The following is a 27,265-nucleotide window of genomic DNA, read 5'->3' as shown; positions in this document are numbered from 1 at the left end:
AAAATACAGGAATTATGAATCCTGGAAATTCCGATGCTTACTGAAAATAATGATATTAGTTAATAGAAAGCGTTCGTCAGGAAACAGTTTTCGCTGAAGTAGGCTATAAGCTGTCAGTCTTTTTCTACTAGACTGTGTAAATTGAATGTTACTGCTGAGGAAATAGTGTATACATTTCCCCTCGATCAAGCATAAGAAAGTTTTGTTGCGTAGTACGGACATACAACATAGATAGAAGAGACATCAAGGTTAGAATAATAGTATACAGCTGACTTCCATTCAGTGCAGTTCAGTTTCGTTGCGGCAATAAAGTACATATTAGAACAGCGGATCTTCATTTATGATACACCGTGCAAAAAAGTCCTATAGCTAAATCATATGGAAATGCCTGGAGTTCAATAACGACCTGATTCAACAATTCAGAGTTTGGTAAAAAAAAATTAAGAGAAAGTGGCCCATTTTGAAATAAAAAGACACATAAGCCTTAAATCGCCTTAACTGTAGAAAAACTCGATGAAATTGACTATAGGCTAGCTCAACAGGCAGATGTATCCAAAATATTAACTTGGAAAGCAATAAAATTTTTAAAAGTAAAGTCATAAGACAACAGACGTTCACAAATAAATTGAATAAAAATATATCCCTATACTGTGTTCCATGATGTCTGACAGGCGACGTAAACATTGCCGGTAGAAGAAGGGAAAAATATACTTTCTAATCAGCCAATAGCAGAGATCACGTTCCAAGCTTGTCTTGAAGTTGGACGTAGACAAAACGCTTCAGACCGTGAAACTTCACTATAAGTCTGTCATTGGTTGATTAGTAAGTATTTTTCTCCCTTCTTCTGTCGGAAATGTTTACGTCGTCTGTAACGCAGCATAGGGTTCAGTTCTATCGATAAAGACGAAATCTAGCGAGTGTCTAGAAATATTTTCAAAATATGTTTGTGTATTATGTAGATAGACTAATGGTCGACTGTTTCAGAACTTATTCTAGAGTAAACCAATAAATTAAATTTTTTGTAATGTAGCTAATGTACAGGGACATCATTTTATTTTTACTGACATTTTTAATATTAACCTGGCTATATCTTTGGATTAATGATTGAGACCCGGAAACACCGTTTGCTACCTCCTTCCACGACTGGAGTTCAATGATACTGGCGTAAAATACAAACAAATCACTTTACTAGGTACAGGAGGGAAGAAAAGTAGTTCATCCATTTACGTAAAGTAGGAAATATCGCGATTTTGAGTGTGATAATTTTCATTAGGTTTTGTTTAATCAAAATACAGGGTAAGTGTTTTTACTCACGAACTGAGTTATCCATGCGAACTTATTCATTATGCAGTGTATATTATACTCTCTACAGCACATTAATCTACGATATAGAGACTGGAGTTAAAATGAAAAATAATCATAATATGTATATTTAAACACATTTTTGAAAATGGTGGCAGTTCATTTCGATACAGGCTTCAGTTCTTTTGTGCCTATTATCGCACTATAGACTATTGTACCTAATTCCAATTACCAGTTTCGTCCTTCAGACTTAGTAACTCATGTTGAAATAATTCTGTACCTACTCTATAAAAGAGTACCTACCTTACGAACTGTAAATTCAGTCTTCACTTCTGCCCGACCCGCGCAGATAAAATTACTCAGACATGCTATCTACTGTCCGTCCAAGTGGTTATGTCGCAGGGTCGTAGAAAGGGGGGGGGGGATCACGTGATAGTTAATTACTTAACGAGGCCCTTTTATTTCAGATATTTTAAACAGTTGTATAATATTACGTAGACGTCCAATTCCTAACAGAAATTAATGTTCTCAGAAAAGAACTAATACAGCCCAGCTACTAGACTTTACAGAGGGGCGAACAGAAGCAGCTGGGGGAAACCGGGATGCGACGTAGGCAAACGGACGACGACAGTATATGTGCGAAAATATGATTCAATATTGAAAGCTCTTTCGTCACTGGAAAACGCGAACATATTTCTGAAACGTACTATAATCACTAACTCAGTACTGCGGCCTTGGTTCTGTGTGGAGGACAATTGGAACTTCGTTAGTAGAAGGGGTGGGAGTGAAGTACATTCAAAAACTCAGATACAATAAAAGTTGAAGTAAAAATAAAATGATGTCCTGTATAAGTCGTGAGGTTTAATTGCCAAAATCTTACGCACTAAATCACTGTTTATTGCACATGTCACTTTTCGACGGCTCCGTACTAAACGAAACCTGTTTCCAGACGTACACCCGTTAATTTTCTCATCTGCAAGCTTATACAAGTAACTGCACATAGTTTACCACAGTAGCAGTCTTGAAATGTGCCCCATGAAAGTCTCCTCTTCGTTTTGTGATCTCTGCCCTCTTTGCAAACAGAACTCTGGGGATCTCGTCATCCTCTTTGTCATCAGATAAGAAGGCGACTCCTGTGATGGAAACGTTGAGGGGCTGCATCATGCTGGTTTTGTAGATGTCTAGCAACAGCACGTCTGGACTCCCAGCGAAGTTATTCTGTCAAATTTATCACAATTATTGATAAAAAACACATGCAAAATTGTTATTGCTACTGTTAGAATTTGTAAGTTTACAAAATCTTACGGGAGCTCCTGTCTGAAAATGATGGCAAAGCTTCATATCTCACACTAGTTTATTAAACCTTGTCGGACCGTAAAGAAAACAACTATCGCAATGTCCATATTTTATATACTGTACAATATTATAGTCATATTGTGGAATTTTCATTTCCCTACCATTTTTTTTCTATTGTTCTATTAAAATTATAGCATATAGCCTATTAACCTGTTGTATCCTATAGGATAATTTGTCAATTTAAGGGTTAAGTAATGTAATGAGCATTTCCTTAGCACTTATTTTAGATCCTATTGCAGAGACGCTACTCTTTCATATGCACTGAGCATTCCCTTGACATCGAAAGAAATATGGCAACATGGTTAGATGTGAGCGCTTTCGTACATTCAATTGTTGTCCAGCGTCTTCAAATTGTTAAACGGCATTATTATCGTACACAAATACAGAAGTAAATATTATAGAGCTAAAAATATATAAAATGTCGAGAAAGCATATTATAGAAGAAGAAAGAAGTGACCTAAGAGAACTAGTTACGAAATATAGAGAGAGATATCGTGGAAAATAAAAAATCTGATAATATAATTGTTCTCTCCAAAAGAAGAAATTGACATACAGTAAAACCTGTCTAAAGCGGCCATCTGAAGTCACCTTGTAAAATGGCCGTTTTGTCAGGTGGCCGCTTGCTTAAGGTTGCGGGTTTTTTATGAATCAGCATGAAAATACTGAATTTCATTGACTTTTTAATGCTGTGCGTGTACAATAATCGTGCATATTAATGTCAGCCTCTTCCATTCTTTCAACTAGCCTTTTCAAATCTCGCTTGCGGTACCTCAGTTTAAATGACTGGATAATACCTTGATCAAGGGGCTGGAGATGTGATATCGTATTTGGGGGAAGAAACACCAATTTCACGGATCACATTGCGATGAAGTTTTTTATTTAGGGAGGGTACTGAAAAAAAACATGTTTCGTCAAGATTGTAAATGTCTCTGAGTTCATATTCCGCAGGAATTGAAGGCAGTATATTTTTTCCATTCTTCAATAACATTGGTTGCAATGTTACCTCCTTCACCAGACACAGAACGAAATGCAATGTTATGCCGTTTTCTAAAGCTTACATTGAGTTCTTTGGCAATTTCAAGAACTTTCTCTTGAATCATAGGCCCATTTACTGACAATTCCTTCACCCTCGCACACTTGAACCATTCGTAAACGAAATCATTCACATTACTAAACACAGATTCTGTCTTCCTTTTTGGCCGCCACGCATATTTTTCTCCCATTATTTTAATATTTCATCTTTATTCTTAATTATACCGTTGTGTACTTCCTCATTTTAATATTTCTGCACTTTTCGTCGCAGATGTTCCCTTCTCACTTTCTTCAATCATTTTTCGTCTCGCCTCTAAATTTAACATCACTCTAGACTTATTGTTAGGCATGATTTCTCTCTCAAACTAACTGATGATCATGAATACATTAAGATGCAACTACACGGTTAAACTTTTCCTCTGAATCAAGTGAATGAAAAGAAGAAAAATTCGTAAAAGCTGGTCCAAATAGAGAAAGATAGAAAGAGGAGAAAAAAAATAAAAAATTCGAATGGTTAACTACTGACCTAAAACATTCTGTGACATTTGCAGGGTCGGAGTGGAAAGTGACAAAAGAGTCATAAAACAGTAACCAACTAACCCCAAGATATGGAGGGTCTACTGTTGTACACTTAGCTATTGTCCTCGTGACATTGCTTCCTGTCCTTAGCCATCGAAAAAATAGGTCAGACAGTATTCGTGAAAAGATTTTTTGGTTGGACAGTGACTGTTATAGTCAGGTTTCAATCCAAATAGACCGCGGCCGCTGACCGGCGCATGAGGTGGCCGCTAAATAAAGAGAGAATTTGTATTTATCTTATGGAAAATCCAATTGGTTCCAGAGAAAATTGGCCTCTTGGTCAGGTGGCCGTTTAAATTAAATGACTGCAAAGGCAGGTTTCACTGTATGTCACAAAATTGATGCACACTCCGGAAATATTCTTGTAAGTAAATCACTTTAATTTATTTTTCAGTTACTTTTATGGTAAACAAAATGGAAGTGGTATCATTACGCAAATTTTAACAGCTTATTCCTTAGGTAGAATACAAACGAAAATGCATATAACTCTTTGTTGGAACGTGAATACTTTTCGAAAAAATACCACTTAAACCTACCTGAAATGATGCGGTCGCATAAAATCTCAAAGCAACTAGTATTCTTAGCAGTGGTGAAATCTGTAAGCCTCATGGTTGTATTGTGAATTTCATTGAGAGACACTAGAATATCCACAACAGTGTCCTTGTCGAAACGCTATCTCCTCTTAAATTGAGGAGCGTTTTTGCAAAAGTCGATAAATGCAGAAATTTTCATATGGATATCGTATGTTTTCTACCTCCGGAATCAATCTATGAAGTCAGATTTACCAAAACTTGATTCATACCGTACGTAGACTACCAGACCTTCCAGGTTTTTTTCAAAACTCGATAGATCCTGTCACTTAGTGTAATTTCTGTAAAATCTTGATTTCTGCATCTATCGACTTTTGCAAAAACGCTCCTCAATTGTTGGTCATTGTACATCTCTAAGGGTTTTCCATATCTCTAATATATATTTCGTCTTGCCGAAACACATTTTCATTTTCATTATAGAACTCAATAAATTCAATAAAATCATAACCATCATCCATTGTATACTGAATCAGCTGATTACAGTGCAAAATATGAGGGAACACTTGAGTAAGCTGACAAGCTACCTTATTTTGAATACTGTAAGTGTTCACTTTAGTGGAATTTTATGAATTGGAAATTATTGCAAGCAACTGCTTAAGGGTTTCCTTACGATAAGTGTTGACTGTGAATTGGACCCTTAGGGTTTTTGAGATTCGAAGTTTAACACACTTTTGCTCGTTTTTGCTTCTTTATCGAGATAAAAAATATTTTATATGAAACATTTCATAGTGTGTTTTGGAAAGCCATTGATTTAATTCCCAATATTCTCAATCAATTTAAAATAACAATGTATTATGATAATAAATTATTGAAAGAATTTTAGTTTTTTCCTTTCAGTATACAGAAATTTGATCCGAACAAATCTGCAGTGCTCGGGAAAAGTGACATAAGTCAGTTTCCACAAACCTTTTTTGATAATTTATTGACAACTTACGGAACATCTGCTCGCTTTGAAAAAGAGACATAAGTATTTCTCCCATTAAAATAATTCATACAAAAAAAATCAAGTCGACATAAACCAGTGTCAGTTGTCAGTAAATTATCAAAAAAGGTTTGTGGAAATTGACTTATGTCACTTTTTCCAAGCATTGCAGAAATGTAACATTGTAAAATTTCTTTGCAGAACAAAAAAAGTTATACTTGTTGGGATCAAATTTCTGTACAAGGCCAAAACTAAAATTTTTTTCAAGCATTTATCTGTAGTAATGTCACGAGAGGTCTGAGATCTGACGATAAATCCACGATCGAAGCGAGTGACATTTATTAGGACTATTTCGTGAATAAAATAAAAGTTTAAATAATATATCCCTAAAATTCGATCGCAAAATGTTAATAATTGTTTATTAACGAATACTTAACCTATTCAGATATTGTGAAGTTGAAATACTCGTAGATGAATATCGATTACTGCAATAAAGAAATTCGATGTTATTATTCAGTAATGCCAATTGCGAAAAGCGAAATACAGGTTTAACAATGTTAATTACATGTACTGCACTTTTCTCTTATTATTACCCGTAGGCTATAACATAAATACAGTTTCATTATCAGCTGAAATCATAATTTAATTTAACAGTAACAGTGGGGACAGCTATATACCAATGCTTATGTATTCATAGCGAGACATGTTGCTACACAGTGAAGTCATCTCTGTGTAGATAGGCCTAATTAAAACACGAATTTTATTACGCCATACGAAAGGCAGTTTGATGAAAAGACCTTATTATTACTATGCAAGGTCATTGGGTTTGATATGCGATGATGTTACATGAGTTTGAACATCTGACTTGCTATTAAATGTTTCATTTCATTCACAAGATACAATTTTATAGGCTACTTGTAGGTTATGTTACCTGTGGCAACAGGACCAATGTCAGCTTTGTCTTATTTCGACCGTTACAATCAGTGCTACACGAAAGCATTTTTTATAGCTCGACAAACGAATTCTCGCTGTAGTGTGTAACGGAACTAAAGCTGCATCTACACAGTTCCATATTCCAATCGCGTATGCGTGCAATCTGGGAAGAATATTAAAAGAATCAAGTTTAAAAGGTACGTTCAATTAAGATGCATGAAGATTTTGTGTCTACATGGTGCGCCGTTTTGAACGTCGTCTTCACTGCGTAAATATATTAATTAATATTAAATATCAATCTTGTATTCATTACTTTAAAGGTGAAAGAAAAGTTTAACCGTGTAGTTGCATCTTAATGTATTCATGATCATCAATTTACGGGGAAACAGTTGACAACGACTAAACAAAAGAACGACCATGCGATAAATTGATAGCGATAAATCTAGCTGCAAAAATTATCGCAAAGTCTGACTGTGATTGGTTGGAATTAAAAATTTTATTACACTTCATTGGTCGAAAATGAAATGACGTCATATAAACGAAATAGTCGTCATAATACTGCTCCCTTAAATTGACTGAGCATATTGAGAATTAAATCAATCCCAAAACACGCTGTGATATGTTTCATATAAAACAGTTTTCATCTGGAAAGGGAATAAAAAATAAGCAAAATTGTATTAAACTTTTTTGTTTGAAATATCTCAAAGAATGACCCCCTGAAATTAATAACATTACCTACGATTCAGCTTGTATAGTCCTTAGGAATAAAAAGTACATGGTTTTTATTAGCCTACACAAAATATAGACTGATCTGTTTGGGAAGATATAAAGTAAAAGCTTTGTAACTGCTAGTGTTTATTTTTTAGTAATCTGCAAATACATTGTAGGAGGATGGGAGTTTTTCCCACATTAAACCTTAACGTACCAACATTGTGTACACGATACAATTCATATCGTGAGGCTTATTTTTCTCGTGTGATGTAACATCTCAGAGGTATTTTTTTCCAAAAGCTGAGATAATATTTGCTTTAAGATCACCAATATGCTTAGATCTTAAACAAATAAATCTTTCAGTATGAGGTCTGGAGAATTTGGACGCCATGGAAGTTAATTGGCCAAAATTCTCTAAAGTTTCATTAATGAAACTGTGAAAAATGGAGTGAGACAAATGGCCAACAAGCTTGGAGGTCACATATACACTTCCTCTAAGCCTCAAATTCCTTCAAGGACGCACGATTGCTTAGCTTTATTTACCTAATTATTTTACTCATTTTATTTCTCTTTATCTTTTTATGTTTGTTAATTCCGGATCCCAGTGGTCAACCTCACTTGAGGACGGATGATTTTAAATAAATCTTAGTAGTTTCTCCTCCCATTCCCCCGTCTTTTATTGCGTATTTTTCGACACGGTTCGTCTCGCTCCATTACGTAATTATTGGATAGGGAATACTTATTCTGCCTGTGACCATATTTATTTAATACTTAAATCCATTGTTTTTATCTACGCTAAAAAATACATACCGAGAATAAAGATGTTTCACGCAATACAAGGAATTTAATAAATTTCCTATCACTATTTTGTTTTTGTGTAATACGTTTAATCTTTTTTTTTTTTTTTTCATAATATCTCGTATATGTATAACCTTGTTTTCAATGTTGTCTAGAAACATAAATCAGAAATTTTATTTCTTCGATCTTTACTAGTCTATCATCTATGCTATTCATAGTTCAGTTCTCAGATCTTTTAGGCTACATTAGTCTAGATCAGAGAGTAATTCGTTTATAAAATGTTTAAGTATTGTAGACCCTAAGAATGATTTTTAAGATGCTTCAGATAGCCTGATTTATTGTGCAGCGTTTCAATTAAATTATGTTGATAATATTCATATAGGCCTAGACCCTATCTTATAACCAAAATATTTAAAAAGCTGTACGTTTGGTAATTGTAGGCTTATTATTTGTAACAGTCTTCATTTCACCATTTTCACCTGATGTTTACCGTAGAAGGCTAAAACTTTTGTTTATTTCCAGATTATGTTCCACTTTCATTAAACTGGGCTTTAGAAATCATATTTGCTTTCGGGCATGAGCAAATAGTAGTGTTTTAAATTAAAATGCCACAGTTTACAAAAAAAATCACTCTCAATTATGCTTTACATTCTTGAACTGTTAAGTTGAACTACATACATATAGCCATCTTGCGTAGAAAAAGAAAAGTCTTGTGTAAAATAGTAAATTGAAATTTTCTCACTTGATCGATTCGTGAATTGATTTGCACCCAGGTGACTTCACAGTCCGCGAGAATTCTGAGTTCTGGCAACACCGCCGTCCCCAGTTTGGACAGGCTGTATGAGAAATTTGTATCTATTCCAGTGTCGAAGTCTTCAGCTGCGGGGTATATGTTGTTGTCCAAGCTGTACACGACTTGGTAGCTTGAGTTCAATTCTTGCTTCGCATCTTCAATCATGCGTCCATTTTCCAACAGTAACCAGAATTTCTGCAGGTTGAATTGCTTCTTCAGCGAGGCCTGAAATCAAATTACTGATATTAATAGAATTTTGGTTTTAATCCAGCAACAATTTAAAATCTGAACCTGTATTTAGTTACATACACACTTAGTCCATGAATTCGAAAAAGTGTTTGCTTGGTTTATTTATTTATTTATTTATTTATTTATTTATTTATTTATTTATTTATTTACTTATTTATTTATTTAGTCATTCATTTATTTTTTCATTTATTCATATATTTAACTAATTTCTATTATTTTTTATCTATTTATCAATTTTGTTTATCTGTTTATATAATTTATGTATGTATTGTTTATTAATTAATTATGTATTATTTATTTATTTGTTTTTTCTTGTTTGTTTATTTATTTTTTGTTTATTCGTTTATTTGCTTGCTTGGATTTTTTTATTATTTATCATTTTCATGTATTATTTATTTATTTATTTATTTATTTATTTATTTATTTATTTATGTACATACTTATTTATATCTATATTTATTTAGTTATTTATTCATTCATTTTTTCATTTATTTCATTCATTTATATAATTTATTTATCTATCAATTTTATCTATCTAATTTATTTATGTACGTACAGTATTTATTTATTAGCTTTATGTACTATTTATTCATTTATTTGTTTGTTTGTGTTAGCCTGTTTATTTGTTTCTTTGTTTATTCGTTTATTTGTTTAATTGTTTATTTATTTACGTACATATAGCTATATTTATTTAGTTATTTATTCATTCATTTTTTCATTTATTCATGTAGCTATTTAATTTATTTATGTATGTATATATTTATTTAATATTTATTAATTTTATGTACTATTTATTCATTTATTTGTTTGTGTTAGCCTGTTTATTTATTTGTTTGCTTATTCGTTTATTTGCTTACTTCTTTATTTATTTATTCGCGTATTCGTTTATTTATTTATTTATTTTATATTTATTTATTTATTTTATATTTATTTATTTACTTCCTTGATTATTTATTTATTTACTTATTTATTTATTTATTTATTTTATTTATTTATTTATTTATTTAGACATTCATTTATTTTTTCATTTATTCATATATTTAATTAATTTATATATTTTTTTATCTATTTATCAATTTTGTTCATCTGTTCTATTTATATAATTTATTTATGTATTATTTATTTATTTATTTGTTTTTTCTTGTTTGTTTATTTATTTTTTGTTTATTCGTTTATTTGTTTGCTTGCTATTTTAATTATTTATTATTTTCATGCCTTATTTATTTATTTATTTATTTATTTATTTATTTATTTATTTATTTATTTATTTATTTATTTATTTATTTATTTATTTATTTATAGCTATATTTATTTAGTTATTTATTCATTTTTTTATTATTTAATTCATTTATATCATTTATTTATCTATCAATTTTATTTATTTAATTTATTTATGTACGTATTTATTTATTATTTATTAGCTTTATGTACTACTTATTCATTTATTTGTTTGTTTGTTTGTGTTAGCCTGTTTATTCGTTTATTTGGTTAATTGTTTATTTATTTACGTACTTATAGCTATATTTATTTAGTTATTTATTCATTCATATTTTTCATTTATTCATGTATTTAATTAATTTATTTTTCTATCATTTTATTTATCTAATGTATTTATTTATGTATGTATGTATTTATTTATTATTTATTAATTTTATGTACTATTTATTCATTTATTTGTTTGTGTTAGCCTGTTTATTTCTTTGTTTACTTATTCGTTTATTTGCTTACTTGTTTGTTTATTTATTCGTGAATTCGTTTATTTATTTATTTATTTATTTATTTATTTATTTATTTATTTATTTATTTATTTATTTATTTATTTATTTATTTATTTATTTATTCACTTATTTATTTATTCATTGAATTATTTATTTATTTATTTATTTATTTATTTATTTATTTATTTATTTATTTATTTATTTATTTATTTATTTATTTATTTTCTTCACTTAGTTCCATATAGACATGAGTGTGGGGCATAATCACAACACATAATAGCCCTATTACCACGTGCAATGCTGCCACAGAATTGTCGCAAGCCAAGTCTACGACCACGCCCACTTTGTAGTAGATATCTTGCTGCAGCAGGGATCCCATCATATTGGGATCGGACAGGAAATTCACTCTGATCCCTGATGAAGACAGTTTGTGCGCCAGGATAATATTATCTGCAAGAAAAGGAGTGTTTTACTGGATTGTTTCATTCAGCCTAGAACGCATTAATTGTTCGATATCGAGCTTAATATTGTAGAATATAATTACCAAACATTTTTAAAGCATTTATCATAAAATGAAAGGTCATAGGTATTGAAGTAGAGCAAAATAGCAAGTTAGCACCAATTCTGGGTAAGAGCTTCAAATAATCTCACCTTCCTATTGAAGCAAAATTATTACATTTTTTGCTCACGCTTCCCTCTGTATTGACTCATATTATACAGGGTGGAAGTGAAATAACTCTGCAGATTTTCCGAGCGAATAGCTCATGTTGCATATATGAAAAAACTGTAATATCATATTGGTAGAAAGTTAATAATTTTTTTTTCAGAAAAAATTGTTTTTTCCCATATGTTTAACACATTATTATTACTGTAATTATTGCGAGTAGGATCGTGATTTTTGTCCATATCGACAGCAAATCTAATAAAGAATCATTTATCCCTCTTGTGTATTTCAATAGCGTAGACGGTTTTCGTGTAAATTGAATTTAAAAACCACAAATTTCAAGCCACTGCACGATGCGAACAGATTGCAACGTCCTAGCCAGAGTAGCTCACTTAGCGAGATAGACCGAGTTCGTTGAACTCTTGGTACACCTGTATTACGAGAAGGGTGTGTTAGCAGCGATATTTCCGGACTGCTGAAACTTCAAACTTAATTATCTAATTAACCGTGCATTTAATCACAAAACATAATATAGGTTTTCTATTCATTTAAGCGTACGCTATCGTCCCTTTCAATCCGGAAGGTTATTTCACTTCCATTATGTATATCAGTAGTGAATAAATTTGTGGATTTGTTAAAAAAAATAATGGACAGATGGTTGGTCTGCCAAGGGCCATGTTTATTCGTAGGGGATACTGCAGAACACAGATATTTAATTTAAAACATGCACGATAGTGTCGTACAGTAACCGGCCGCCAGTATTGGAAGTTAATTTTACTGAATTCAGAGTTGCCAACTTAGATAAGTATGTTGAAATATACTGGCTTTTAAGGAACCCGGAGGTTCATTGCCGCCCTCACATAAGCCCGCCATTGGTCCCTATCCTGAGCAAGATTAATCCATTCTCTATCATCATATCCCACCTCCCTCAAATCCATTTTAATATTATCTTCCCATCTACGTCTCGGTCTCCCTAAAGATCGTTTTCCCTCCGGCCTCCCAACTAACACTCTATATGCATTTCTGGATTCGCCCATACGTGCTACATGCCCTGCCCATCTCAAACGTCTGGATTTAATGTTCCTAATTATGTCAGGTGAAGAATACAATGCGTGCAGTTCTGTGTTGTGTAACTTTCTCCATTCTCCTGTAACTTCATCCCTCTTAGCCCCGAATATTTTCCTAAGAACCTTATTCTCAAACACCCTTAATCTCTGTTCCTCTCTCAAAGTGACAGTCCAAGTTTCACAACCATATAGAACAACCGGTAATATAACTGTTTTATAAATTCTAACTCTCAGATTTTTCGACAGCAGACTGGATGATAAAAGTTTCTCAACCGAATAATAACAGGCATTTCCCATATTTATTCTGTGTTTAATTTCCTCCCGAGTATCATTTATATTTGTTACTGTTGCTCCCAGATATTTGAACTTCTCCACCTCTTCAAAAGATAAATTTCAAATTTTTATATTTCCATTTCGTACAATATTCTCGTCACGAGACATAATCATATACTTTGTCTTTTCGGGATTTACTGCCAACCCTATCTCTTTACTTGCTTCCAGTAAAATTCCCGTGTTTTCCCTAATCGTTTGTGGATTTTCTCCTAACATATTCACGTCATCCGCATAGACAAGCAGCTGATGTAACCCGTTCAATTCCAAACCCTCTCTTTTATCCTGGACTTTCCTAATGGCATAGTGTAGAGCAAAGTTAAAAAGTAAAGGTGATAGTGCATCTCCTTCCTTTAGCCCACAGTGAATTGGAAACGCATCTGACAGAAACTGAACAAATATAATATCTACAGTTTAAAACTCTTACGTTCCTATGTTACTCACATTTTCCCCAACATACAAAAGCCGTCACTATTGAAACGCGTTTGTGGTCGTAAAAACTTTTCACAATATGTATAGAATCTTGATAACCTCTCCCAGTTTCAAGGCTAAATGCCTGTAGAGCACAATTAACGTATAAGACGATGACACAGAGATGACGGGAACGCATAATGGCTACGATAGCTTGACAGGATCTGCGAGATAGCGACGAATGTAGAACTCCCACGGTACGAAATGGTGTCGCCGAACTCTCACGTTTAAACAAACAATTTCGCCTGAATAAAGAAGCAGCCGACATTGTCTCATGCAACAGTGATATTCTACCGCGATCACGAGAGAATATTGAATATTGCATAAATGGTACACAAATCATTCCTTCATTGTTGGTGACCTACAGTAACTGTTACTACAACTACATCCAGTGCCAGATTTAGACTTACGCAACCTAGGCAGTTGCCTAGGGCGGAAATTTCCAGGGTTCGGCATTCTCTCTCTCTCTCTCCCTCTCTCTCTCTCTCTCTCTCTCTCTTTCTCTTCCTTTTTTTTCTTTTTTTTTTTTCTATTTTCATTTTACAGTGAAATTTGTTTTTAAAACAGTTGTTGGTAAATCTTTTCTGAAGTTTGTTCTTGAACATCTTGTGAAAGTCGGATATTGTTTTGCTATCGCATTGTCGTGGTCGTGGCGAGAGTAAAAGGAAAGTGTGCAGCTGTATAGTTATATTGTAATGTCGGTATCACGTTATTATACTATGAAACTGCTTAAATTTAACTGCTTGTATAAACAAGAATGCATTGTTGAAAATCAAATTGGATGTGTGTTTATTATTTATCGCTATGAATAGCAACCAGAACTCTGTTACATTTCCAATATAATATATCGTCAACAATACTATTTAATCACTTTCCAGCATGTGCACTATATATATAATTCGACACGAAAGGTTTATTCCACAAATAGTTGGAGTTTATTTTTCAATTTACTTTATACTTCCTATCAAACTAAGAAATTCAACAAAACCAAAGGTTTAAAATAAACCATAGCTTGTCTTTTACAAATAAATTTTGTTTCGACAATGAATAAGTTAAGTTTGAATATATTTCAATCCACAAACGATTAGGGAAAACACGGAAATTCTACTTGAAGCAAGTAAAGCGATAGGTTTGGAAGTAAATCCTGAAACGACAAAGTATATGATTGTCTCGTGACCAGAATATTGTACGAAATGGAAACATAAAAATTGGAAATTTATCCTTCGAAGAGGTGGAAAAATTCAGATATCTTGAAGCAACAGTAACAAATTTAAAAGACACTCGGAAGGAAATTAAACGCAGAATAAATATGGAAAAGCCTGTTATTATTCGATTGAGAAGCTTTTGTCATCTAGTCTGCTGTCAAAAAATCTGAAAATTAGAATTTATAAAACAGTTATATTACCGGTTGTTCTGTATGGTTGTGAAACTTGGATTCTCACTTCAAGAGAGGAACAGAAATTAAGGGTCTTTGAGAATAAGGTTCTTGGGAAAATATTTGGAGCTAATAGAGATGAAGTTACAGGAGAATAGAGAAAGTTAGGCCTACACAAGGCAGAACTGCACGCATTGTATTTTTCACGTGACATAATTAGGAACATTATGTCCAGATGTTTGAGATGGGCAGGGTATGTAGCACGTATGGGCGAATCCAGAAATGCATATAGGCTAGAGTGTTAGTTGGGAGACCAGAGGGAAAAAGACATCTGGGGAGGCCGAGACGTACTGTAGATGGGAGGATAATGTTAAAATGATTTGAGGGAGGTGGGATATGATGATAGAGAATGGATTAATCTTGCTCAGAATAGGGAACGATGGCGGGCTTATGTGAGGGCGGCAATGAACGTGCAGGTTCCTTAAAAGCCATTTATAAATAATTAAGTATATTTCTTTGTATCGAGTCTGATGTGCTTCGTGAGATCGACTTTGATGACATCATCAATGCTTTCTCTCTGAAGAAAGTGCGAAGGAAATCTTTATAATTCACAAGTAAGATGCATGTATTTTGATTCCAGTAATTTATTGTTTTCTGAATTGTAACATTTCATTTAAAACTAATTTAAACTAAACATGACCGGTATAATAGCTGCTTAAACTATGCAACTGTTCACAGGACATGTCCTTGAAATTATATTTCACCATGATGATACCTCTGACTGTCTCCGTTAGCATGCGATTTCGTTCTTTTGTCCATTGAGCAGATATTAGGGAAAATACTCTCTCAGCACTTCCATTATGACTTGGGATAAATAAATAGAATTGACATATTGTAGTATTAAACTGAGTTTCAGTTCAAATAGAGTACTATTCTCTCTCTCTCTCTCTCTCTCTCTCTCTCTCTCTCTCTCTCTCTCTCTCTCTCTCTGTTTTTTTGTGTTCGAATTATCAGATTTCGGGCTAGCGGAGTTCAACTGTATAGACACGAAAATGTTATAATCCTCTATTTGTAATCTTTCAGTTGTTACCCTTAACAACACGCTAATCCCTTATTCATCTGTCGTAAAAAATCTTGGCTTCTTTTTTGATAATAATCTAAGTTGGAATTTTCAAGTTAAAGAAACGATAAAAAAAATCTGTTCCTCCTTTCACTCTTTGAGTCGCTTGAGAAACTTCTTGCCCCAGCAACTAAAACTTACCCTAGTACGAACCCTAGTAATGCCGCACTTCGATTATTGTGACGTTTTGTTAAGTGATCTAAGTTCTGAACTGTCAGTCAAGTTACAGCGAGCTCAGAATATGTGCATCAGATACGTGTGCAACATCCGACGATATGATCACATATCACCGTCCTTCGCAAGTCTCTCGTGGCTCCGACTTAAAGAACGCAGAACTTTACACTCTTTGTCTTTACTCTTTCGAATTCTGCACACCTCAACACCAAATTACCTTTCGTCTCGTTTCTCTTATCTATACTCTAACCACGACGTAAATACCAGATCACTTATCTGTGGCACGCTAAATATACCTCTTCATAGAACATCTTGTTATTCCTCATCTTTTACAATATCCACCTCGCGTCAATGGAATTCCTTGTCACAAAGTATTAGGGGCTGCAAGACAACAAACACCTTTAAGAACAGTTTAAAAGATAACCTTATTAGCATTTCACTCCAATCATACTGATTTAAAATATTACTGACTACACTGTTGCTTTTTTTTTCTTTAGACATCATCCTGATTGTGCTGCATTTTCAAAATTGTCTCATAATAATCTCTTTCTATTATCTAATATAATTTGAAATATATTAACATTCTATGTATTTTAGTTTAATTCTGCTACCCAGTTTATTTCAGTGTTTAATTAATAGTTCATAGTATTTTGTTGTTTAATTCGTAAATAACTCTTGTATACATGTAACTCTCATCTAAATCAAATTGTTGAATTCTTTGTAAGTTCATGCATATGTATATACACTTTTTGCTGGTTGTGTGGAAGAGAAGGCCTTACGGCCTTAACTCTGCCAGCTAAAATAAATCATTATTATTATTATTATTATTTGCTTTCGGCATTGCATACAATTCAATGGCTTTCAGTGGTCACAAGAGCCAATAGATTACAACGGTGCATAGTTGCCAATTTAGCGATTTTTTCGCTAAATCTGGCAACTTTTAAAGATTTTTCAGCGAGAAATTCTTTTACTTTTTTTATTGCTCAAATAGAGATTTAGTGATTTTTTTTCAGCGTCCTGTAGCGACAGAAATAAATCTTTATTTATCGATAATATAGAATCTAGCGACTTTTGAACTACTGTTGGCGACACTGCAACAGTATTTGATTGAACAGAACTTTTCTACTGTCGCCGCTAGATGGTACGCATGGTCACTTTGATTACAAAGTGCAGTAAAACGTTCGGCGTGTGCTGTTGATTGAAATGGTTGTGGTAACCGACGTCGTAGAACGGGACGGAATTTCAATATAGCGGACGGGAAAAGAATGGCTTTGACGGGTGACGGATTTTCTGGCGGAAATTACGATTTACATCGTCCTTTGACTTTTTTAGCTGCTGTCATTTGAAGAGTTCACTGCAAGAATGATGGATGTTACTTTCTTGTCGAAAATGAACCAAGACTGTCAATGCATAGCTTAAGACATATAGAATGTACACACAGAGTTATATGGCATTAACACTGATAGTCATTGTCCAGTAATGATCGGAAAATCACACTTAAGCTTTGAGCGCTAAGCATTAAATTTCAAACTTTCAATTGCTCCTCCTGCAAAATGTATTCCAAATGACATTCATCATTCTTGCAGTGGACTCTTCATTTGTAATTGTTTAATTTTTGGGGGAGCGTAGACAAACAAAGCACATCAAACTGCTAACAACGCCATATCATCAGCAAATCTTACGCACTTTATTCTTATTCCTCCTACTATCACTACTCCCATGTTCTATATTGTGAAATATTTATTTTAATATAAAAAATAGAAAATATGTGTTTTTATGTGAAATAAAATTCAGTTTAAACAATCAGGGAAATGTGTCCAGACTTTTTAACTAATTCAGCAGTGCCTGCCAATATTCGTACAAAAAATATTTACCTACATAAGAATTCGCTCTTTATCACCATCCTTGTGGAATGTTTATTGGAACAGAAACCCTGCAAATCCAACATGTAATTTCCTACTGTATAATGTAGACATGAGGAGCAATCAGAAGTGTATGCACAGTAAGGGTCGTTGTAAAATCTTATCCAAAAGCAATAATGGAAAAAGTCGAACAAACCTACTGAATAACCGACCACTGTTTACCCGCTCATTTGGAGTGATCCTGCACTATTTGTTGCATTTTTTTAATATTCAGTACAGTATCTACGAGTCATTTCGTCTGTGGGTTATGCATTTGAAAACATAGGTCTAATAATTTAAAAAAAAAATTATTTATTTTTCAACCAAAACTACATAAGACGTTCAACTTGAACAATCGTCAAATGATTTTATTCATTCATTCATTTACTCACTCAGACTATATTTATTTATTTATTTATTTGTTTATTTATTTATTTATGTATTTATTTATTTATTTTCTCACTCACTTATTCATTCATTCACTCATTAATCATGCATTTATTCACTTATTAATTTATTTATTCACTTGGCCACTTATTCACCGTTCATTCATTCACTCACTTATTCACTCATTCATTTATTCATTTATTTATTCATTAAATCATTACTCACGTATTCATTCCTTTACTCACTTATTCATTCATTTACTTATTTATTCATTTACTACATTCATTCATTCAGTAATATACGTATTAATTCATTGGCCCATTCACTTTACTTATTTATTTATTTATTTATTTATTTATTTATTATTTATTTAATCACCAACTTATTCATTCATTCACTCATTAATCATGCATTTATTCACTTGGTCACTTATTCACCGTTCATTCATTTATTCACTCACTTTTTCATTCATACATTTATTCATTTATTTATTCATTCATTCATTACTCACGTATTCATTCATTTACTCACTTATTCATTCATTTACTTATTTATTCATTCTCATTCATTCATTCATTCATTTAGTCAGTCATATACACATTAATTCATTGGTCCATTCACTTTATTTATTTATTTATTTAATCACCAACTTATTCATTCATTCACTTATTAATCATGCATTTATTCACTTATTAATTTATTTATTCACTTGGTCACCTATTCACGGTTCATTCATTTATTCACTCACTTTTGAACTCATTCATTTATTCACTTATTTATTCATTCATTCATTACTCACGTATTCATTCATTTACTTATTTATTCATTACTCATTCATTCACTCATTCATTTTGTCAGTCATATACGCATTAATTCATTGGTCCATTCACTTTATTTATTTATTTATTTATTTATTTATTTATTTATTTATTTATTTATTTATTTATTTATTTTCTCACTCACTTATTCATTCATTCACTCAATAATCATGCATTTATTCACTTATTAATTAATTTATTCACTTAGTCACTTAATCACCGTTCATTCATTCATTTATTCATTCATTCACTCACTCACTTATTCATTTATTCACTCACTCATTTATTCATTCATTCATTCATTCATTCATCCATTACTCACGTATTCATTCATTTACTTATTTATTCATTTACTCATTCATGCAGTCAGTCATATACGCATTAATTCATTGGCCCATTCACTTTATTTATTTATTTATTTATTTATTTATTTATTTATTTATTTATTTATTTATTTATTTATTTATTTATTTATTTATTTATTTTCTCACTTATTCATTCATTCATTCACTCATTAATCATGCATTTATTCACTTATTAATTTATTTATTCACTTGGTCATTTATTCACCGTTCATTCATTCATTCACATATTCATTTATTCACTCATTCAATTATTCATTTATTTATTTATTCATTCATACATTCATTACTCACGTATTCATTCATTTACTCATTTATTCATTCATTTACTTATTTATTCATTCATTTACTTATTTATTCATTTACTCATTCATTCAGTTATATACGCATTAATTCTCTGGCCCATTTACTTTATTTATTTATTTATTTATTTATTTATTCATTCATTCATTCATTCATTCATTCATTCATTCATTCATTCATTCATTCATCTTGTATCACGTAGAATAAACTGGCAAGGGTCAGTATTGAAGGCTCCACGTCACATAATAGGGAAGGTATAGTGGACAACAAGGCTCATTATTTAAAAATATACCATCTCTTATAAACTCATATGTTCGCGTGAGTGAACCACTGAAGCAGGTTTTAAGAAAGTGTTTCAATACAATACTAACATAGGCCTATTCGTATTTCTACGTGTCACTTCGAAATGCAGGTTTTCGTATCTAGAAAAATACCTGAAATGATTACGATGTAGGCCTAAGTACAGCTATTTTATGTAAATTTGTGAGAATTATGTATTTAAACCGTCTTAATTTGGAGTTATAGATGACAGCTCTTCTGTAATAGTAGTTCAAGAAGAAGGACACTGAACAACGGATATTATTCGCACATTATGAATAACTAAATTCCTCAGAAATGCGTGAAACATACTTGAGAAAGTATATGTCAGTTTCATGACATCTATTTTCTTTATCTCACTACGTTAGACTACCCTGGGTGCAGCTGTTCCTTGTACGAGTTCCGTAAATAGTAAAATATCGGGGAACACAAGGACCCTACGTCACCATGCCGGAACGCGTGTGGACAGTGGGAGGTGTACAACAACAAGTCTTCAAGAGCCGGGGGGACACCGCAATCGCATCCTCACCGTCAGTAGGATCGTGGGAGAGGCATCTGGGATTCCGAAGCGCGGAGATATTTGTGGTTTCCTGTCCCGCTTGCGTAGACAGGTCTGCCTGATTCATCGTTAGTGCACAGATCTCAAGGCGGTAAATAAAATTACTAGTGCTGTTGATCGATCAAAATATTTAATCGATTAACTATTTGAATTTAATCGATTAATTGATAGATTAATCGAGTTTTGATCGAGTTGAAAAAATATTTTAATATACTGTAATACACAATTATTGTTAAATTTAACTTGTGTTCGGTGATAAGCATAAGTATTAAATGTTGTATAACTGTATATATTGTATCGTTATGTTACAAAACAATTTTAATTCCTTACTGACATATTTATTATAAGGCTTATAATTTATTGTGTCAATTTCTCCGGGAATTTTTGAGACAAACATAAATAAGAAAAAGTATGAAGACTCACCTACTTAATACTGCTTCATCCATGATTTTAAACATGTTCCGAATTAAGTGCCGCTCTACGTTTAGTAACAATGTTTCCTGCATCACTAAACACGGAAAAACTTTTTTTCTGTCAAGCACTTCTCCACGATCGTTCAATTTAAATCCAAACGTTTAACCGAGTTTACCTCTGAAATTCTCATATGACATAATGGAGTTTACACTTTTCACAAACCACAGAAAACTGTTTTTTTTTTTTTCCTTTATCAAACTAAACACACAACCTTCATATAAAAACTCAGCAGAGAAACTGCAACTGCAAAACTACAGCGGTTGAAACAGAAGACTGGCCCCTATTGTAATCGAATTACCAGATTTTAGAAAGAGAAGAAGGTAGTTACGCTCTCACTTGCACACAGTGTAGACATGGCTATTTTATAAGGGATGAGGGGGACGAATCCCAGAAGAGGATGTATTTCATATCACTAGGAGGACCGGACCCGTCATTCTATTATTCGAAAACTTTTCATCCTATGACTCCCACAATTTATGACTTTTATTTTATCTTTGTGATGTATGATTCCTAAAAATATTAGACTTTTATGACTTTTCTGAAGGATGTTACAAGCAATTACTACTAGAAGCACCGTCGCCCGTCATTCTGACGGGTTTCAAGATTCAGACCGGCCGTGCCTACACACCAGATGCGGTTCAAATTTCTATTGTTGCAGCAATGTTTAGATTTCATTCGACCTCTGCGAGTGGTTTATGACTCTTCGGCAGGTCCTTTGTCGGTATCTAAAAATAAAATATTGCTCTCTAAGAGCCCTTACACACGAGCGACTTTCAGCCGCCAAGGTCGACTGCAAAAAAGCAGTTGACCTTAGCGGTTTGTCGCGGGGATGCAGTCGGTAATGTATTTAAATGGAAAACGCCGGCTGCTTTACACACGAGCGCTGATCCCGGCGGCAGACCGACGGCAGCCGCTGTCTTGCAGTCGGTCCCCGCGACGGGCGGCAGCGTTTTCTGCTTACACACGGACGGCTTTTAGCCGCCAAGGTCGGCGACACGCAGTGGTTCAGAACATTACATTTAGCTGGATATAATTAATATCTTTTCTCCTATTTAGCAGATTATCATGTAACTTTGTACAGTAGTTACAAGTAGTACATTTTTTTGTATACAAACTCTGATCACGTTTGTATAAACGAAACTACCCGCTATAAAGTGTGCATTTAAAGAAAATCAATAACTTTTCTCCTATTTAATAGATATTCATGAAACTTTATACAGTAGTTACACGTAGTATATTTGTCTTTTATACAAACTTTGATAACGTTTTTATAAGGGAAACTACCCCTTATGTGTTACATCTCGAGAAAATTATTAACTTTCTCCTATGTAACAGATTTTCATAAAACTTTGTGCAATAGTTTCGGGTAGTGTATTTGTTTTGTATACAAATTGATTACGTTGGTACAAGGGGAACTACACTTACGGGGGATGTATTTAGAGAACAATTAATAAGTTTTCTTCTATCAGATTTTCATGAAACGTTGTACAGTAGTTATAGGTTGTATATTTGTTTTGTATACAAACTCCGATTACGTTTTTATAAAGGAAACTACCCCTTATAGGTGCTGAATTTATAGAAAAATTAACAACTACTCGTATTATTAACTTTTCTCCTATTTAACAGATTTTCATGAAATTTTGTGTAGTAGTTGCAGGTAGTATATTTGTTTTGTATAGCAACTATTGTTACGTTTGAGAGAAAGGCTTGAATTTAGAGGAAATTAATAACTTTTCTCCTATCTAACAGATTTTCATTAAAATTTGCACAGTAGTTATAGGCAGTATATTTGTTTTGTATACAAACTCTCATGTAGGAAACAGAAAACGGATGTAGGTAAATTCTCATTTTTAAATAGAACTATAAATGATTGGAATGACCTACCTGCAGCGGTCTTTGAGGGCTGTCCTTCCTTAAGGAGATTCAAGAATAATTTAAAGAGTTGTGTATAAAGTGAAAATTAAAATTAAGGTGACATTCAACATTTAATTTTTTAAGGTGACATGTATTTATCTAGCCTGACGAGTTTACTTCCTTGGTTTGAATTGTAAATTATTTAAAAATAGCGTGTAAGAGGGCCTTAGACTAGAAATGTTTAGTTTAAATGTAGTTCTGTTTATAAGTATGCATAAGAATGCAATTATTTGACTTATTTGAACTGTTGTATCAGTGAAGCGAGGTGAGTCAGTGAAGTTATGGTTTTACAGTGCAGTGAACAGTTCCGATCAGTGATAATTTATAGCGTCAATGAAATGTGTTCTATAGTGTCAGTGAAATGTGTTACAGAGTGTCAGTGAAATGTGTGCTAAAGTGTCAGTGAAATGCGTCATAGTGCCACTACAGGGAATGAGATGAGAGTAAAGTGAAAGACTATTGAAACTTATGTAGGACCTATACATAATTATGTAGGTTGTGTTGTAAAATTAGGTGTTTTATTTTATGTTTTATTATTATTGTATTAAATTGTATTGTGTATTCTTATTGTATTGTGTATAAAATTGTATATGTGTTGTAAATTGTATTATGTATTGTAAATTTTATTGTGTATTGCTTATCATTTTATTGTCTATTGTTAATATTGTATATACCACTGCCACCGGGTGCTTGCCCACTTGCAGTGTAAATACATACATACATACATACATACATACATACATACATACATACATACATACATACATACATACATACATTATACTTGTGTAAAAGAAACTGTCCCATTGTAGGGGTGAATTTAGATAAAAAAAATTAATACCTTTTCTCATACGAAACAGATTTTCACCAAAATTGTGCGGTAGTTAAGGGTAACATATTTGTTTTGTGTACAAGCTCCAATTATATTTGTGCAAAGGAAACTATCCCATTATAGGGGTGAATTTAGACAAATTTAATAAGTTTCCTTCTATCTATCAGATTATGATCAAACTTTGTACAGTAGTTAGAGGTAAAATATTTATTTTGTAACAAGAGGCAAAGCTTTCTCAGGAGTTAGTGGAATAGGCTTTATGGCAGCTGACATATACGCTCTTTTTATTTTGTGACACGTTTCGGTGTAGTAATTGTAATTTCCTTCACAACATTAGCAGCATCTTTCTTTCCCTGATCTGTCAAGCTTATCTGTGTCAGAAAGAGAAGTTACTCCTTTTTTGAGACTGCAGTGTGTGTGGTGATTTAACGACGCTGTATCAACCACTAGATATTTTAGAGTCGATAGGATTGGTGATAGATGTTATTTGACGACATGAGACCGAGTATTCGCCATAGATTACCTGACATTCGCCTTACAGTTGAGAAAAACCTCGGAAAAAACCCAACCAGATAATCAGTCCAAGCGGGATCAACAGGCGAGCACCTTAGCCGAATGACGCCGGTGGCCTGCAGTATGTTTCTAGCGTTCCTTCTCTCAGACCTCTCGGAAGATTCAGAAAAAATTTTCCTAGGTCTGCATCGTCTGTCACTTTTTCCAACAGATGATCGAATGATAGCCCTGATATTCTGAAGTAGTGAAGAAAATTATCTTCATAGGCACGAAGCTCGTGAAAAAGGCAGTGAAATTGGGGACACTGCGCTCATTGAAAGACAATCCGATGTTTCCAATATTTTCTACATTTAACACGTCTTTTTCTAGGACGGAGAAGAAATAATACAATTAGTTCTTCCTCGACGTGCATTATTACAATACGAGTGAAAAATGACACAACCTTTTGCAGTTCGACTGCCGCCGGAACCGACGACACACACCGCCCGTATCGACTGCAGAGTCGCCCATATCGACTGCTTCTGCCGTCGAAGAACCGCTCATGTCGGCGGCAGACCGACTGCTTTTTGCAGTCGACATTGGCGGCTAAAAGTCGCTCGTGTGTAAGGGCCCTAAGTGTGTGTTGTTTTGACACGTGCGCTCTGTTTTCGTCGGCGAAAATTCAGTTTCACAATGGCAGCGTCTGGAGACAAACGTTATTTGTCAGAAGAAGAAATTGACTATTTGATGAATATGTCTGGTGAGGAATCAGAAGGTGAAGATCCGCGTAATCTGTGTGAAATTGACGAAATCCACGAATTATATGAAAATCAAGGTACAGACCATGCTGATAAGGACGCAGATTACTTTCCTAGCAGAGGTGAAACTAGTGACTCTTCAGATGATGATTCATCGCATAATCTGAGACAAGATAACGAGCAACCACAACAGCCAGCTGATACTTCATCTACAAGAGGTAAGCTACATAATTTATTACTATTATTATTATTATTATTATTATTATTATTATTATTATTATTATTATTATTATTATTATTGGCGGCCGGGTAGTTCAGTTGGTAGAGCAGCTCGCTACGGACTGGAAGGTCCGGGGTTCGATCCCAGGTGGTGACAGGACTTTTTCTCGTTGCCAAACTTTCAGAACGGCCCCGAAGTTCACTCAGCCTCCTATAAAATTGAGTACCGGGTCTTTCCCGGGGGTAAAAGGCGGTCAGAGCGTGGTGCCGACCACACCACCTCATTCTAGTGCCGAGGTCATGGAAAGCATGGGGCTCTACCTCCATGCCCCCCAAGTGCCTTCATGGCACGTTACGGGGATACCTTTACCTATTATTATTATTATTATTATTATTATTATTATTATTATTATTATTTATTCGTTGTCGTGTTATTATAATATTATTGTTATATATTATTATTATTATTATTATTATTATTATTATTATTATTATTATTATTATTATTATTATTGGCGGCCGGGTAGCTCAGTTGGTAGAGCAGCTGGCTACGGACTGGAAGGTCCGGGGTTCGATCCCAGGTGGTGACAGGACTTTTTCTCGTTGCCAAACTTTCAGAACGGCCCCAAGGTTCACTCAGCCTCCTATAAAATTGAGTACCGAGTCTTTCCCGGGGGTAAAAGGCGGTCAGAGCGTGGTGCCGACCACACCACCTCATTCTAGTGCCGAGGTCATGGAAAGCATGGGGCTCTACCTCCATGCCCCCCAAATGCCTTCATGGCACGTTACGGGGATACCTTTACCTATTATTATTATTATTATTATTATTATTATTATTATTATTATTATTATTATTATTATTATTATTATTATTTATTCGTTGTCGTGTTATTATAATATTATTGTTACATATTATTATTATTATTATTATTGTTATTATTATTATTGTTGTTATTATTATTATTATTATTATTATTATTATTATTATTATTATTGGCAGCCGGGTAGCTCAGTTGGTAGAGCAGCTGGCTACCGACTGGAAGGTCCGGGGTTCGATCCCAGGTGGTGACAGGACTTTTTCTCGTTGCCAAACTTTCAGAACGGCCCCGAGGTTCATTCAGCCTCCTATAAAATTGAGTACCGGGTCTTTCCCGGGGGGTAAAAGACAGTCAGAGCGTGGTTCCGACCACACCACCTCATTCTAGTGCCGAGGTCATGGAAAACATGGGGCTCTACCTCCATGCCCCCCAAGTGCCTTCATGGCACGTTACGGGGATACCTTTACCTATTATTATTATTATTATTATTATTATTATTATTATTATTATTATTATTATTTTCATCACCATATTTTTATAAATACCTGTAGTATGTTACTTCAGTTCTAATTACCACAACAGCAATATGAAAAAATCTTTGTAACACTATTTCCTGGATTGAATTGTGTCTCTAATATAAAAGTATCTAATCTATGAATTATGTTTTCAGCTGCTTCATTACCGCTGGCTCGTAATGTTCCAACTACTAGAGGTGGCCGTGGCAGAGGATGAGGACGAAATTGTTCTCAGGTAACAAACAATCCTGTCCTAGGAAGCGTTGAGACTGCTGTTGATGGGACACAATGGACTGTTATTCCTCCACAAGTTGCACCTGGAAGAAGAGCACGACAGAATATCGTGACAGAAGCCCCCGGACCTACAGGCCATTCGAAGAGGTCCATTGTAAACGGTAAGCATTCGAGCGC

The 27,265-nt window shown here is 33.5% G+C and overlaps 1 protein-coding gene across 5 annotated transcripts in view; it reads right to left on the bottom strand.

Annotated features, from left to right (window-relative positions):
- The window catches only part of LOC138699500 (ionotropic receptor 75a-like), a 112,102-nt gene that overhangs the window by 32,413 nt on the left and 52,424 nt on the right, over positions 1-27,265 (bottom strand). For 4 of the 5 annotated variants that reach the window (XM_069825437.1, XM_069825438.1, XM_069825434.1 and 1 more), the window contains 3 exons: positions 11,273-11,433; positions 8,966-9,241; positions 2,311-2,520 (listed from right to left, as the gene is read on the bottom strand). In XM_069825437.1, coding sequence (XP_069681538.1) covers positions 2,311-2,520; positions 8,966-9,241; positions 11,273-11,365 — 579 coding nt within the window. In that variant the 5' untranslated portion in view covers positions 11,366-11,433. Of the gene's footprint in view, positions 1-2,310; positions 2,521-8,965; positions 9,242-11,272; positions 11,434-27,021; positions 27,217-27,265 lie in introns of those variants that run through there. The other variant, XM_069825439.1, reaches the window with a different exon arrangement.

Source organism: Periplaneta americana, chromosome 5 (genome assembly GCF_040183065.1).
Source record: "Periplaneta americana isolate PAMFEO1 chromosome 5, P.americana_PAMFEO1_priV1, whole genome shotgun sequence".
Taxonomy (NCBI): domain Eukaryota; kingdom Metazoa; phylum Arthropoda; class Insecta; order Blattodea; family Blattidae; genus Periplaneta; species Periplaneta americana.
The sequence above is the reverse complement of the archived record's forward strand: the minus strand, read 5'-3'. Positions and strand labels throughout refer to the sequence as shown.